Genomic DNA, 16,888 nt, shown 5'->3' with positions numbered 1-16,888 from the left:
TGTGCGCATGAAACCCTCCACCCCCAACCCTCGACCTATGGTTTCACCTGAAGGAGCTGGACTCCTCCACCTGATTAACCTGTTCAACTATCAGCCTTCTCACCTGTCAGCTCCTCCTTCTTTCCCACAGCGCTGATCCTTCTCCTCACCTTCTCCCAACTCTGTGCCGGACTCCTTGGGGTTGAGTTAATGTTTGATCTGCTAACGGAGATTTAGACACCAGATCAGATTTGTGTGAGCCTCTTCAGCCCAGCAGCCGCCTGAGGAGCAGATCTGTTGCCAGGTCTTCTTCCACCTCCTCCTGATACTGGACCAGTGGTCATCTGGATCAGCGGTTGTTTTGATCAGGGGGTTTTAGCTGTGAGAGCATCATGTGGAGCTTTATAAAGTGGTTGTGGTATCACAGAAACTACCTAATCATCGTCATCACTCCTCTGGCTTTTCTCCCCCTGCCACTGGTCTTCCCTACTTCGGTGAGTGTGTGTGTGTGTGTGTGTGTGTGTGTGTGTGTGTGTGTGTGTGTGTGTGTGTGTGTTTGAACTGTTGGAATCAAGTTTTAGTGTAAATAGTTGCTCTGTGTTTATGTCCACTACAAATATATATTTTCTCTGACTTTTAAAGAAATTTGAAGGTCTAAAAAAGGAATGCATCACTCATCCTTTTTATTTTATTGAGGAATTTTTAAAAAGCTGGACAACTTTTCAGAAAATGTTGTGTTTATTATGGACAGTTCTGCTTGCAGAAGCAGTAAAGATTAATGAAAACAACCCTTTAACTGGTTAAAAATTATTTTATTTTCTAATTATGCCGTCATGTAAATTATTACTGCAGATTTAAATTCTTTACTCAGCAAAAATAGGATAAAAAATGCATCATTTATGCAAATGCTGCAAGTAAAGATTCAATAGTTTATGACAGCGTAGACAATTTACATCAAACTCATTTGTTTTTGTTTAACGAGCTAAAGATTATGAGCTAAATCCTTTCATAATCATTTAATGTGTCCATAATGCTTTGGGACTTTATCTGCTAATTTTAATAACTGATCGTTTTCAAAGAAATGGGTTTTTGTTTGTGAAGCTTTCTAGGAAAAATTCAGATATAAAATGTGTTTCTAAAATCGATGAATAGACCGGTCTTATTTATGGTTTATGGTTGAATCAAAGTTTGACAGATTTATAAATACCACAGAGACTACGCCACACTTCAGAAAGGAAGGTTCCGATTGGATGAGAAAGATAAAATGTGACATGTGTTTACATTACGTGGATCAGGATGTCTTGTGCAGCTAGATTAAAGTCATATTACTTATTAAAACTTACTAATCATAACATTGTCATTTCACAGATTGGTTAACATCTTATTATTGACTAACACTTTGTTTGATTAGCTTTGTTAAAAATAGAAAGAGTTCTTTGTCTTCATTCTTCTCTTGAGCTGGAAAGGAGAAGTTTTAGAAGCAGATGCATGACCTTGAGGCAGTCTCATGCAGATTCGTTCTGTGTCAGAGACATCTGAGGAGAGAGGGTAAATAACCTTCGGTGGAATAGCTCCTTCATCACCTTACACACTCTAAATATGAATTGTTGAATAAACTTAACCAATTTATGTCAACTGGTTCCACTAAACCTATTCGCTTAAATGCAGTTATTCCTATACATTATGTGTAAGTAAATGTATATTACTCCTTAAATTTAAACAACTTTAAGAGAACTTATTTATTTTACAATTTATGCACTTTGTTCCCAGCAGCCTGTTGCACATAAACAACCTGTTCACGTTGTTTACAGTGAACCTTTCCGCTTTAGTTCCAGCCCTTTGGTTGGATTTTTACTGCTTTTTCAGACCACGTATAATCTGTTAGATAGATGTTAATGCCTACTTTTCTTAATTCTTTATATTCTTTATACGTTATGAAAGCAGCCACATTTCAATATACTTTAACCTAAAAATAGAACTTTTCACTCTTTAGAAGAAAAAGTCTAAAACTTCTGCACATGACTATTTTATCTATTGAAAGCCACAAAGCAGACTCCCCAAACACCAGCAGGCTTTACAAGTGGAAAGTTTAGTTGGGATTTTTGAGTTTTTTTTACTGTGGGATATCAAATACTATCTTATGACACAAGAGCACAACAATCTGTTTTATGATCAAGTGTTGCTACTATCTGCATGTGCAAAGTCTTATGGCCTTTTAGCGAAAGACAGATAAGACAGAAGGACATGAAAACAGTTTGGACTTTGTGGTAAATGTCTGTCTTTGCTTCTGTGCCTTTGTTTGGGGGAAGCCAGGTCCAATTTGAACTGTGTTTTTTTTTTTTGTTTTTTTTTTTGTTTAAACGGAAGAAAAACAACATAAAAACGGGAGGTAAAGAGGAATTGAAGTAAGACTTGATCTGTATTTAGATGTCGGGAGAAAAGTTGGAGGGACATTTCACCACAGGAAACACGTGTCTGAGCAGGGTGTGAAAACTAGTAGCAGTTGGGCAATTTTAAAGAAAACAGAGGTGTTTGACTATTTAATGGTAAATGGTAAATGGCCTGTATTTGATATAGCGCCTTCCAGAGTCCTGGAACCCCCCAAGGCGCTTTACAACACAATCAGTCATTCACCCATTCACAAACACATTCATATACTGGTGGTGATGAGCTACAATGTAGCCACAGCTGCCCTGGGGCGCACTGACAGAGGCGAGGCTGCCGAGCACAGGCGCCACCGGTCCCTCCGACCACCACCAGCAGGCAACGTGGGTTAAGTGTCTTGCCCAAGGACACAACGACAGTGACAGACTGAGCGGGGCTGGAACCTGCAACCTTCCGATTACGGGCAAGCACTTAACTCCTGTGCCACCATGAAGAAAAGTAAAATGCAAGGCAAGCGTATGTCATTTTATATCATATTTATTTTATCCTAAACAAAAATACTTTCTTTTTGGACTAAAACAAAATGAAAACAAAAGTATACACGCCAATAAAGACTAAATTATGATGAATATTGACCGACATTTTGGTTGACGAACAAGAACGACTACGAAAATTGACAGAAACAAAAATCCAATCAGAAAAAGAAAAAGATGGGACCCCGGAAAAAAGAACCAATCAGCAAAGGGAACAGACAGGACCAGATGTGAAATCTGGAGCTGGCCGCTGTTTGAAAAAGCTACCAGACATCATATATTGATGTTTATGGCAGTAAAAGTTATGTCTAAAGAGAGAAAATGTCCGCAGCTGGGAGGAAAAGCAGTATGTGATGATCTGTAAAAAAAAAAAATCTAATTGAAAGGTTGTTTCTCATTTTCATAAAGTCAAGTCAAATAAGCTCATTTCTGTTGTGTCACTAGTTCATTATTTGAATTTGGGAGCCTTTTATATCTGAATGATTCATGGTTCAAAGTTAAGTGACTTAACAAGCAAATAAAACATTTCCCTGAACATAATCAAGATTCAAACTGGAAATGGGCGTATAAAACTGTCAAAGTCCAAAGTAAAAAAAAAAACTTCAAAACATGTTAAAAGACTTTCAGAAAGCCTGTTGATCAAAATAACCTCAGATAACTACAAGAAATTCAGTGGTGATTATTTAAACAAATGTTTGCATTGTGATCCACGGCAAACTCTGCCTGCTTAAAGTGAGGCAAATGTGACGAACTTGCAGAAAGGAGGAAGTTCCCATTGACTCTGGTGTTAAAATGTCAAATTTAGGTTTAAATGGGTCAAGTTCATTGTCATGACAAGTTGGAGGGGGGTTAATTTTCTTGTAACTTATCTGTTTAAATGTAATTAAAGCTTGATATTATGAATAATAAGGGGCATGTCTTTTTGACTGACATGTGACCAATTAGCCATCAGTTCTAGCACTAGCATTTGCTTGCTCCAGCAAAGGGTGGGAGAGTCACTCAACTGAAGTTTTTGTGCTCAAAGTGCTTGCCAACCACCGTTAGCTTTGGCTAGCTAGGTTAGCTCATAGCTATGTGATCTCAGAGTTTGTTGGGTGTCAGTCATTTGCCCCCACCCTCACAGCCCTGTTCTCAGCTCCATTGTTGTGTTTTGCCGGAGTGACGAGACATGACGCAGCCAAGATGGTGGTTGGGGGAACCGCCATTTGGGCTTTAAATAAGCTATTCAGAAATCAGGTGATGGTTCAGAGGGTCCATTGATTATTTCTACAGTCATGATTGTGGTGTAAATTTGGTGGGAAAACCAAGTCTTAGTTAAAAAGGCACCATTAACTGAGACCTAAATACCGGTAATAACCTCAAGCTCTCTGTGTGTGTGTGTGTGTGTGTGTGTCTGGTGTGTATATATATATATGTGTGTATGTATTTACAGGAGGCGAGATGCGGCTATGTGATCATTCTCATGGCTCTTTTCTGGTGCACGGAGTGCATGCCTCTGGCTGTGACCGCCCTGCTTCCAGTCGTACTTTTCCCCATGATGGGCATCATGAAGGCTGGAGATGTAAAGTCCCTTTTTTTTTTTTCTTTTTTTTTTTTCTTTTCTTTTTTTGGATATCTTTGTGTCAGGCGTCAACGATCAAACAGGAAAGGTTATAAACTGACAAACGATTATTTAATAAGATACACTTTATAGAGTGATGACTGCAAATTAATTATGACCAATAAGATGTGACTATTCCATATAAATATGAAATATCAACCTGATTGATCTTTGAATGTTTAATCAGAAGAGCATAGGGTTCTTTGCTTGTTCAGGGACCATAAACACACACTGTATTAATTCAGACAGAGTCAAGTATATAGTTGAAAGGAATTTTATTCTTTTCTAAACTAATGGTTATACGTGACAAGATATGAATAATGAGATGTGATGCATTGGACATGCGTTGATGGAATGTGATGTGTGAGGTGGTGTGATGTAAGCTAGATGTTTATCAGAATCTTTGTATCTGAAAAGAAATTGTGAAATCTGGGTGTAAAAGAATTTGTTGTCCGCCATAAACTAGAGAGCTGATTATAAATAAAACAGCATCAGACGCAATCTGTTGTGTCTACAAACCCTGGCAGAGACCCACAGCAGATCTGGACTGTCAGAAGTTGGGTGGACCTCACGGCACTGGGATTTCGTAGATTGAACTCCGATACGACCCGTCCAGTCATGTGATGTCTCCAGATCACAACAGTAGCTGGAATGCTTGCTTGCATCCAAAGTGGATGTGGCTCGTAGGGAGACGTCTGGCTGTGTCAGCTTGCAGTGTGCAAACAGGTTTTGACTGTATGTCAAAAGAGATTTCTCAAGGATGCTTGTTCCGAATTGGCCGGTTCGGAACTTTGCTAGAAACTGAATTACTCGGGAAGTAATTCCTGTTTTATTAAACTACTTTGTCATGATTTCCGGCCATTCTGGCAAATCAGAATGTGCCGTGTCTGGAAGGCTTTACCAAAACATTCCTCAGAAAGCCACGCCTTCCTTCAGATACAAAAATGTTTTTAACCTTAATAACGTATTTATTTATTGTAATGTGTATGAGTGTAAACAATGATTAACTTGTTAAATCAAACACATAGTGATTTGTGATATAAATGGATCATTGTAAGAATAATATTCATTTCAAATTCATTGATTTAAGCACAGGTTATTCAAATATTTGATTTAAGCATCTTGTTCATTCATCACGTATGATTATTTAACCCATAAACTGTAAAGCCTTGTACAATTTGTGTGGATTCACTTTTATTCAGAGTGAGGAATCCAGCAGTCTGACTTTTAGCAGAGAGATAAGGCTTTAGTGGGAGACCTTGACAGTTTATTTATGTCTGTGTTGAAGAACAATAAGTGAGCAGAGGGTTGATTTGTGCGTCTGGATCCTCCAGCTGGCGAAACCTTGACTTTGCAGCTCTGGCGTGCAATTCGATGGTGAAAATTGACCCTTTTGATTCATTACAAAGATTGAACATCTTTGAACCTTAGGTCCAAGAGCTCAGCAGAGCCGAGATAAACACACAATTAAAGAAACTCAGTGCTGTCTGGACTGATGAAGAGCAGACTACTAGAAGTCCTAATCTGATTTGGAGTCTGATCGCTTTTATTGTTTAAGACAAACCTGCTGACTCATTGCTTTAACTTTTATTGCTTGTAGGATTATTAATTTGACCAGGTTCACAGGTCATGTAACATTAAAATAATAAATGCGACGTGTTTCAGGTCAGCATCGAGTACCTGAAAGACTCAAACATGCTGTTCATCGGCGGCCTGTTGGTGGCCATCGCAGTGGAGCACTGGAACCTTCATAAACGCATCGCTCTCAGAGTTCTGCTGCTGGTTGGCGTTCATCCATCCCTGTAAGAGAGACATCTTTCCGCATTAGAGAAGGGAAATGTAAAATTTGAAGCAACAATAGGCAGCAGGATTCTATCCGTTTGAACCTTTCTGCTCCTCTCTCACAGGCTGATGATGGGATTCATGATCGTGTCATCCTTCCTGTCCATGTGGATCAGCAACACGGCCACCACGGCCATGATGCTGCCCATCGCTCACGCCGTCCTCCAGCAACTGAAAGCAACCGAGACTCAAGCAGAAGAACGAGACCTCCAGTCTGCAATAGCAGTAAACCTTGCTTTTGAGATGGACACGAGAGAAAGCAAGGAGGATGTGTCTGATGAAAAGAAGCTAGACCAAAAACTTCAGCAGGAAAATGGTGTCGGTGAGTAAAGTGTTAGCTTAAATTTATGTAAATGTCAATTTTTATTGACAGTCTTTTTTTGTGCTGCCTTCCAGGTGAGAATGAGGAGAATCTTGGGTTCTCACAGGAGCTCAGGAGGAAAGCTATGGAGGCCAAGTATGACCTCCTAACTAAAGGGATGAGCCTGAGTGTGTGTTACTCTGCTAGCATCGGAGGCACGGCCACACTCACCGGCACAACCCCTAACCTCATCCTGAAGGGTCAAATGGACAAGTAAGACATCAATAATCAACTCAGAGCAAACACTTTTACATCTGCCCCTTTATTCACAGTTTATGTTGCTCTCTCAAGGCTCTACCCAGGAAACGGCGATGTCATCAACTTTGCCAGCTGGTTCGGCTTTGCTTTTCCCAACATGGTGCTTATGCTGGTGATCTCCTGGTTCTGGCTCCAGTTCATGTTTCTTGGCTTCAAGTAAGAAAATTGTACATCAGCAGCACGTTTCAAATGTTTGTTTGTTTTTGCTTTGTTTTGTTTTACTGATGTGGAAAACGAGATTTTTTTTGTGTCAGTCTGAAGAAGACCTTCGGCTGCGGCGTGAACAGTGATAGAGCGAAGGAGGCCTACGCTGTGATGAGAGCGGAGTACAGGAAGCTGGGCGGCATGAAGTTTGCTGAGGGAGCTGTTCTCACCATCTTTGTCCTGCTCGTGATACTTTGGTTCACCAGGGAGCCGGGCTTCATCCCCGGCTGGGCGACGGTGCTCTTCAACAAGGAGGGCCCGTAAGTCTTTCTGTCATTCGACTGTACATAGGTTTTATTATGATCAACTTACAGTATTTTTCTTCATCTGACTCTGTACCATGCTCCATTTAAATGAATGCTTTTATTCCTCATGATTACGGGACTGATCAAAATACTTAAAGGTGCAATAAGTAAGAATTTTACAGTGAAGACATCACAAAAAAGTCTAATATCTCAATCCTTTCAGAAGGAACTGATTTCCTTCTCAGTCGGCTGTGTGGTTACCAACATTTCTCCTTTTAATAAAGCTGAAGAGGGATGTGGTCTTTCTTCAAAATCTGACCCGTCTCCATACTTCCCGGTTCTAGAGCCAATCATATGGGAGCCTGCAGGGTTGCCAAATCTGAACATGAAAACAGTCTCCTACACCTGTCTCCTGCATTAGCTTCTGATAGAAGATAGGTGGTGTCACACTGTGAATTAGCATTCATGGACTCACCAATCTTGACTCACGACAGGGAAGGCTGTTATTGTTTTAACATCTGAGAGACAGCAGAGTATGTCTTGGCTAGTTTAAGCTAATCATTAGCATTAGCACCACCACCACATGGCAGAAGCTCCTCCAGGCTTGTGCTATTTGTGGAAATAAAACATCCATGTTGCAAGTCAGAGGTAAAGTCACATTGCATTATCCAATCAAAGAGAGATGTCCAAATATCCAGAAATAAGACACTAAAACCTGCTAAAACCACCTAGTAAAACTTACAAGGCATTCATTCTTACCAGAGACCACTGCAACCACTCCTTTGAGAAGCCCTGGCATATTTTTACGTGAAGGCTAATGTTGAACTAACAAGGCTAACTTTGTTGGCTCTAAAAATATCTCAAGCTGCCTTTTCATTTGCCAACAATTCAATATTGCAGTGAAATGCATTTATCTGTAGTGTTTACTCTGCATGACTTTCATCTAGAATTTTCTGATCTGCAACTGGCAACAGTTGCTCAGAACTAAATTCAGTAGTCATTCTTACTTCATGCACCTTTAGACAGATTCATTTAAATTATTATATTTAAATTACATAAAGATGTGTCTTTTAGGTTTGTTTCAGATGGAACTGTCGCCATCTTTATGTCAAGTCTTTTCTTCGTCATCCCCTCACGGCTGCCAACATGCGGCAGCTACGGACACAATGAGGCAGGTGGGACAATTAACATGAACTCCCTCATCTTAATCCATACATTTTAAAAAAATATGCAAAAACGTTTATGTTTATATTTTTTTCTGGCTCTCACAGGAAAGGTGGTGAAGGCTCCTCCGACTCTTCTGAACTGGAAGGTCGTCCATGAGCGGATGCCCTGGAACATCATCCTGCTCCTGGGAGGAGGCTTCGCTCTGGCTGCTGGCAGTGAGGTGAACTCTTCCCCGGATTTTAAAATCAAGTTTAATAATTCTGGTTTTCAAATATCTGGACTTTCAGTAAATGCATAAACTTTATTGTCTGATTGAAGGAGTCAAAGTTGTCCGAATGGCTGGGGAATAGTTTGACACCCCTGCAGAGTATTCCCCCATTTGCCATCTCGATTCTGCTCTCCCTGCTCGTCGCGACCTTCACAGAATGCTCCAGCAACACGGCCACCACCACGCTGTTCCTACCCATACTGGGTTCAATGGTAAACTAAATCCAGTGCAACACACACACACACACACACACACACACACACACACACACACACACACACACACACACAGTTTTCACATGTTGCGTTTGGTGTCTTAGGCCACAGCTATCCAGATACACCCTCTTTACGTGATGCTGCCTTGCACAATCGCTGCCTCTCTAGCGTTCATGCTGCCCGTGGCAACACCGCCCAACGCCATCGCCTTCTCCTTTGGAAACCTCAAAGTCGTAGACATGGTGAGGTGCATGCAGACCATTTCCACGTGAGTCTTGGTTCCCAGGATTCTCCTTTTTGACCAGATCTGTTTCTTTAGGTGAAAACCGGCTTCATGCTGAACATCATCGGGATCCTCTGCATTAATTTAGGCATCAACACCTGGGGATACAGCATGTTCAACATGGGCACATTCCCTCAGTGGGCCAACACAACACATAGTCATCCTTAAGTATCAAATACTGAAAAAAGGACTAATTCTTGGTTTAAACTGGAAGCAAGTTCATTTATTTAGTCAAAAGGAATAAATCTGCTCCATCAAGAACTTACGGCAAAGATTTATCAGAAATGATTGACACAAATGTGAACAGTGCTGTTGAATGTTTACTGTTAAATATGTGGGTGTTCAGTACTTCCTGGTACCAGAACCAAGTTTATTTCCTCGTAGAGGATTTCCAAAACGTCATTCCTGTTATCTCTTCATGGGTTTACATCTGAAGCCCACTTAATTATCTTAATTGCTGTTTATTCATGCAGAATCAAAAGGACAGAAGATTAACTGTATCAGTTAATATAACTTATTATGTTTAATTAGTGTTTGAGCTTTTAGTTGCACATTTTATTGTTTATCAGTGTTTTTTAAACAGTTTTTATCATAAATACACATCAACTTTTATAACTCCAATTTTTTTAATACCAAAGTAGTTTAGATGAATATGTATGTGTTGTAATTTATTTGATCCTAAATAGCAGTACATCTCAACAGGGGGGCCAGACCTTTCCAACTGACCCCCCAACCCTTTGGGCCCTCCCCCAACTGGAGGACTTAGAAGTTCAGCAGAAAAATTCTTGTCCCAAATATCAATAATTGTTTATATTCTCCAAACACAACTAAAATGACAATCAAAACAGTTAAGATGGAAATATTTTAACTATTAATAAATTAAAATATGATAATACTTTAACTTTATTTTAGAAGAGCATCTGGCCCTCACAGTGCCTGCTGGAAAAAACTCCGACCCTTGAATAAATTTAGTTGAGGACCCCTGATATGCAGAGCTCAGCAGAATTGACTGGTATGACCAAAAATAGGGACAAAAATGTTCAAATGATGCTGTAATGATGCTTGCGTGTCTTTGTGGACAAAGAAAATCTTTCATTTAGGGACACAAAACGACCTGCGACATCTCACTTCCCAACTCACGGAAACTCTTTAGAAGAGATTTATCAAGAGGAGTTTTGTCATGAAGAAGACATGAAAATGTGAGAAAATTATGTCAGAAGTTGTTCTTTATTGATTTTACTAGAGAAGTGAAGTCCGGTAAAAAATTTGAGGCACTTTTTCTTTCTTACAAGATGAATCTACACTCTAAGGGGCTCGACACACGGGAGGCGACAAACGACCGTGATCAGCGAAATTCGTCGCAGTCGCTTTTATTACCTGACACACGGGAGGCGGCCAGCGGCAAAACCTTCTACGCGTTCTGTTCCATGGCGAAATCGAAACTTCCGTTGTTTTGTTTGGCTGTGTCAGGCTGGAGGGAATTAATGTTATTTAAGCGGTTCAGAGTTTAAAAAAGTGGTAGATATGATGTTTCATAAGGTGCTGCTAGAGTTATGTGAAATCTTACTTCTGGTTTTACTATATAAACATAATAATAATCAACTTCTCCTCCATGTTTGCTCGGAGATGTACGGAGCATCCTGTCTGCTCATTGGTCAGTGAATGAAACCTCCGTTGATTGGTCCTCGTCCGAGCGACAGCGATGAAAAGTTGAAAATATTTGAACTTTCTGGGATCGCGTCGCTGGGTCGCCTGTGCACGACACGTGCACGAGCGCAAAATTTCACACGCACGTTTTTCGCACTTCGCTTGGTAGGAGGGAGACCCGCGATTATCACTTTGTTGCGCATGTCTCGTTGAAAATGAATGGAGGAGAGGTGATGTGGCCTCCTGTGTGTCGAGCCCATAAGGAGGGAAATGTTGAGTTAACTTAACTAAATTATGTCAACGGATTTCACTAAATCTAGTGGCTTAAATGTAAAGAGTCATATGTATTGTTATGTGTTATGTTAAAAGTTTATGTGTATTACTCTACATTGAAGCAACTAGTGGAACCAGTTAACAGAACTTGGTTAGGTAAATTTAACGTTTCATTTTTTAGAGTGTATTTGAGGAAAAAATATGAAAAAAAGCAAAAAAGCTTATTTTACTGGAATGTATCATGCCCTTTCTGCTATAGTGAAGTTTTAATTCTGTTCTCACCAACTCATTCTTTAGAGGTTGAACCAAAACATTGTTTTGCATTTACAAAAAAAAAAAACTTGTCACGATTCTTATATGGATGCATGAGCACCTTTAACAGAACAGTTATTAAACTAAGCCTGAATCTGCTCTCTGATAACCCTGTTATATGGCTGTACTGCAGATAAGCTCCCTGAAATTAAAGTATTTTTCATTTAAATCTGTTTCTGGGTGAATTACGCCCAGCGAAAATCAAGTTTCCCCAAACTGGTGCCTTCTGGCCTCGATCTGCACAAAAAAACACGTTTCTCAAGTTCTTTCATTAAAAGTTTGATTCCAGTTGCTATCATGACTCTAGAAATGCATCGTCAGCATTAATGGGGGTCGAAATGCACAAATCAATATAAGGAAGGTGTAAATGAAAATGTGTACAGTGTGTTCAGATGAAAAGGTTGAAGGATAACTGTGAGATAAGAGGCTGCCAGCAGGATGTAAAAGAAGCGGCAGCCGCGTTCTACGGTGTTTATTACTGGAGAACATAATAAAGTCAGAATGTCCAAGGAGAGTTCTCTCCACAGTGCATGTGATATCTGAGCTGTGTGTGTGTTCTCATAATAAAACATTGTTATCAAAGATTGTCCCATTCATTCATTCATTCATTCATTCAGTCATTCATTCATTTTAGAGAACACTCCAAAAAATGCAAGAAACCTTTATTTTTCCTTCAGTCCCATCATTTCAAAACAAAATAATTTGTACAATTCACAGTCATTTATAAACCTTTCCTATTTTTCTGCAATATTTTACAGCAAAACATTCATGTTTGTTCTTATAGTGTCCAGTCTGAGTTCCCTTTGAACAACTTTTACCACATTTATTTTGTGCAACATGTGTAAACAAAAAAAAAGTGAAATCTGCATCACGGTCAACACAAACAGTACATTTCTTCCAAGCGCTCGCCACAAACCAGTTATTTTCTTTTTCTTTTTGCTGTTGGATATAATTCACATTTTGATGATATGAATGTAAAATAAAGCTGCAAACTTAACAGATTTTCCAGTGAAATCTGACCTGAAATAATTAGAAATATAACAAAAATTGCTAATGATTTTTCAGATTTGTTTAAATCTGACAGTTTCACCAAAATGTGCGAGTTTTCGAGGCAACCTGAGACTTTTCAAAAAGAAAAAATACCTCCTTCAAACAACGGGTCTGAATCACTGAAATGCAAATAAAATCACATGAGAGGCAGAAATCAGGTGACAGAAACACAACAGGAGGTGCTACATTCTCCATCGTGACCAATATTTCTGACCGGAGAAACAAATAATTCAAGTTTTCCTTTTCCATTGTTGAGGTGAATTTTCCCTGGAGCAAACTTCAACTTGGATCCAGAAGATAAACCTTTCTGGAACAAAGTGCACTCAAAGAAATGAAATGTTGACTTTAAATTATATCAGCTGGTTCCACTAAAAATAGTGGCCTAATTGTCAAGAGTAATATATATTGTTATGAGTTGTTATTTTAAAGGTAAATGTTTATTTCGCTTTACTGCTCATATTGCTCATCTTTTTCTACCAACAGCCAGTACTTTGGCTGTTTCCTCTATCACCTTTGTGCTCCTGTGTCTGTGTTTATATGCGTCTTCTTCTGCTGTGTTTAACAGGCAGCCTGTTGAAAGATCTGAACGCTGCTGCCACCTAGTGACTGGGGGTGGTTGTGCATTCAAGTATGAAAAAATATGTTAAAATAATACATTCTCCTGCATCTCATGTCCTGCATGACAACCCCTTGTCCCACTAATTGAAATATACTGGTTTAGTGGAACCAGTTGACACAACTAAATTAAGCAAATTCAACATTTTATTTTTAGAGTGTATCAAAAGGATGGAAACAGAGGTTTAAGGTCTTTTTAGACCAGATGAACTTTATACATTTCCCTATTGTTGTAAAAAATCTTGTGCTTTGAGCAGATTTGTTAAACACACAGCTGCTACTGTTAACACGCAATCCGACAATCAAACCAGTAACAAATGAACAACTAAGAACTGGTAAATTAAGAATGATTAACTGTAAAAAATTTGATTTACTTGACCTTTACAAACCAGATTATAACTTCACTGACATTTAAATCATACTCTTTATTTCTAACCAGAGCAAGAATCATGCTTCAAAGTGACGGACACACAGAGAATCATACAAAGGACAAAAAATAAATTAATTAAAAATACACACACACACACACACACACACAGATCAAAAGCACTCATTGAATCTGGGAGATAATTTCCCTAAAATTTTTACTAAAGTTCTAAAAACACATTTTTACACAATAAACAGGAATGAAAAAAATAACTTCTCTTATTAATAGATTATTTTCCTGCTTTCACTTGATGACATGGCAAAACAGCAAAAACCATCAGCCATTTCTTCAAGACGATGCTGGTTTAAAATGTCAGAAGTGTGTGTGTGTGTGTGTGTGTGTGTGTGTGTGTGTGTGTGTGTGTGTGTGTGTGTGTGTGATTATTACTTTTGTTTTTAAACGTTTGTGTGGTCACAAACATAATCACAGATTATCACAGAGGCAATCTTTTCCTGGATTTGTTCTAACAGCAGAAGATGGAAAGATAAAAGAAAAACTCTATCATTGTTCTCTGATCGTCTCTGTGGTTGGTCCTTAAGTTCACCTCTCACTCTCTCTCTCTCTCTCTTGCCTTGGCGTATCTATGTTCCACCATTGTAGGAGTAGTCTGCCTTGTTGTGCATCACCAGCTTATTGTCCACAAAGTAGAAGCTGTCCGACTGTGTCTCGTACGGGTGAAGGACCATCTCTCTGACTGAGAACACACACACACACACACACACACACACACACCACTGTTAGAGCACTGGATCCTCTAACTTGTATCAGGACCACTAAAAAGTAAAAATCTGATGTTTACATTTAAGTAAAATATGTAGCTACTTTTAAAAATCTTAAAATTTTAAGCATTTTAAAGCCTTAAAGTACAAGTCACCCACTGTGCAGAGTATTACTCCACCCACACTTCCTATATGAGAAATGTGCCTATGGGGGCGCCCCCTGTAGGACTAAGAGAGCATCTCTGAGGCAGTGACAGCGCCCACGCTCAATTCCCACTTCCCCACATGCTCTCGCAGTTTTTCCATTGGAAAATGAGCCGTTAACACACACACACACACACACACACACACACACACACACACACACACACACACCACTTAGTTGTGGAAGCAAACAGAAGAAAAACCGGCAGGCTGGAGGATATTTTCTTCACCTTGTTCACTAGGAGAAAGATCCACCCCCGCTGGCCAGCCAGCACACATTGTGTGGTGTAGGGTTAGTTGCAATTGTAGATATTACCATACTTGCAGTATTATGCGAGTATTATGCACTGTACCAAAGTCCATCTTGCCTTGGACCCCAAATGCCTTGAAACGGCGCTCTGTTTGTGTATGTGTGTATGTATGATTGGATGTCTGGACATATACGGACTGATATGTATGAATGTGATTTTAATTTATATTGGGGTTTACAGGTTTTTAAGCTCTATAGCTTATTCATGTGTAATAATTTGTTGTGACGCGCACTGCATTGCCTTGCATGCTCTTGGCTATATAAATAATGTTTTGATTGATTGAAAGGAAGGAGGATGGGGTTTTTTTTTAGCTTGTGAGTGGCCAAGTCTTAGCTCAAGGGCAGTGCAGAGCAGAAACATCAAAAATACTGGCTATGGTAGATAAAACCAGCTTAGACCATAGTGATGGCTGATGTGGCAGATCTGAAGGTCAGTAAACGAGGCAAGCTATAAAAGTTTAGTTTCTGTTAAATAACAACAATTTTTATCCTGTGCTCTTTGCATCCTCTCTTGTGCACTTGAGAGGAAGCCTGCTTCATGTTCTTACTTGCAGAGATGATCTGCAGCTGAAATTCACCTGCTGTGAAGGAATCTTGTGGACAGCTTCTGCAGAAAACTACAGAACATCTTTAACATTTCTACTTTTTCTTCTGTAAACTAAGCCCAGCTGCTCAGTGGCCCTGTGTAGTTCTTCCAATCTAACAGAAGAATTGTGAGGCTTATGCTATTAATCGTGCGTAAAGACTCACTAGTGTCTTCTGACAGAGGCGGGAATTCGTAGATGTGTTCACACGTGTTCTTGCTGCTGGGCATGCAGAAGCCAAACTCAAAGTCAAAACTTTTGAGCAACTTCTCTCTGAAGTAATGTCTCTCGATCATCCTGAAGTTCTCTATCGGCATGTCTCCGACTGTGAACTCAACGCTGAAAGAACACGAACAAAAAAAAAGGGATTTAAAACTGTTTATTCTGCTGGTAAGAGTAATCACAGTTTGTTTTTAACTCACGTGGCTCCAACTTGTCGCAGTCGAAGGAAAGCAGGAGTGAACTGGTAACGAACAAAACGCCCGGCATTTGGGTCGATGTCACGCTTCTCCCCTGTTTTATCTAAATTGGAAACCAGTTTACAGGAAGGAATAAAGTGTTTTTACTTTACTGGAAGCAAATGAGATCCAGAAGATCAAAAATAATCCACACATCAGTTTACTGTTAACTTTCATCTAATCACCAAAACAATCCCTTAAGGACCCGTGGTGACACTGGAGTCACAGCCCATTTCAAGCATCTTTAAAAAATGCCTATTGAGTCATTTATATTCAAGTTTGACAATCTCATTGTCATGTTCTGTGTCCCTTTGTTCCCCAGCCCCTCCAGTTCCCACTCCAGGTTTTCCTCTTGTGTCCCATTATTATCCCCAGCCATCTGTAGACTTCCCTCAGGTGTCTTTCTATCATTCCCCATTCCTAATCTTTATTTAGTCCTCCTTATCCGTCTTAGTTATTAGTTGTTTATTTTTGGCCCTCAGTCTTTAGGTTTCGTTTTGTGTTTTTATAGTTTTAAGTTTATCTGCCCTCCTCTGGTTCTGTTCCCCATTTAGATAATTGTATTCACCTGTTTTCCCTCCAGCCCTCACTCCACACACCTGCTGCCTGTTTCCCTAATTGCTCCTCTCTGTTTATAAAAACCTTGTCTTGTCTCAGTGTCTTGTCGGTCCATTGTTGTTGTCAGCGTGTTTTGTTCCCGCGTGTAAAATCTGAGACTCCTGCCTGTTTTTGTGACTCCTGAACTTGTTCCTGCTTTCTGGATATCTGGCTTGACTTCCTGTCCGTCTTTTTGGATAAAGGCTTCCAAATAAAGGATTCTACCCTTTTTTCCAATTACTCCTGCCTCACGTCGTCTGGTGTTCTGCATATTGGGTGCTACTCCTAATCTGAACGTGACACCCGTGACATCGTATCCATACATATATCAAAAATTATTCCTTTAGTTTTT

General features: G+C 39.6%; 2 protein-coding genes across 2 annotated transcripts in view; one reads left to right on the top strand and one right to left on the bottom strand.

The window, feature by feature from the left end:
- The first annotated feature begins 248 nt into the window (after nt 1–248).
- On the top strand, nt 249–12,154 carry slc13a2 (solute carrier family 13 member 2). Its single transcript, XM_015961564.3, has 12 exons — nt 249–473; nt 4,330–4,458; nt 6,163–6,299; nt 6,405–6,661; nt 6,736–6,913; nt 6,992–7,114; nt 7,213–7,422; nt 8,482–8,582; nt 8,679–8,794; nt 8,893–9,054; nt 9,162–9,299; nt 9,377–12,154. Exons 1-12 carry the CDS (start codon nt 372–374, stop codon nt 9,506–9,508), a joined length of 1,785 nt encoding a protein of 594 aa, XP_015817050.1. The 5' UTR covers nt 249–371; the 3' UTR covers nt 9,509–12,154.
- Nucleotides 12,155–12,217: 63 nt separating this feature from the next.
- Nucleotides 12,218–16,888, bottom strand: part of unc119a2 (unc-119 lipid binding chaperone a2) — a 15,186-nt gene continuing 10,515 nt past the window's right edge. Inside the window, exons 3-5 of the mRNA XM_015961563.3 lie at nt 15,904–16,003; nt 15,648–15,820; nt 12,218–14,358 (exon numbers count right to left, since the gene is read on the bottom strand). Of these exons, the coding sequence (XP_015817049.1) occupies nt 14,246–14,358; nt 15,648–15,820; nt 15,904–16,003 (386 nt within the window). The 3' untranslated portion in view covers nt 12,218–14,245. The remainder of the gene's footprint in view (nt 14,359–15,647; nt 15,821–15,903; nt 16,004–16,888) is intronic.

This window comes from Nothobranchius furzeri, chromosome 10 (assembly GCF_043380555.1).
Source record: "Nothobranchius furzeri strain GRZ-AD chromosome 10, NfurGRZ-RIMD1, whole genome shotgun sequence".
NCBI lineage: Eukaryota > Metazoa > Chordata > Actinopteri > Cyprinodontiformes > Nothobranchiidae > Nothobranchius > Nothobranchius furzeri.
Note: the sequence above shows the minus strand (reverse complement) of the source record. Positions and strands in the feature narration are given on the sequence as shown.

Bases quoted from the DNA above. Each gene is read 5' to 3' on its own strand.
- slc13a2 (XM_015961564.3), top strand. From the start codon at position 372: ATGTGGAGCTTTATAAAGTGGTTGTGGTATCACAGAAACTACCTAATC. The intron at 4,459-6,162 runs GTAAAGTCCCTT...GACGTGTTTCAG, and splicing joins GCATCATGAAGGCTGGAGAT to GTCAGCATCGAGTACCTGAA. The intron at 6,300-6,404 runs GTAAGAGAGACA...CCTCTCTCACAG, and splicing joins GTTGGCGTTCATCCATCCCT to GCTGATGATGGGATTCATGA.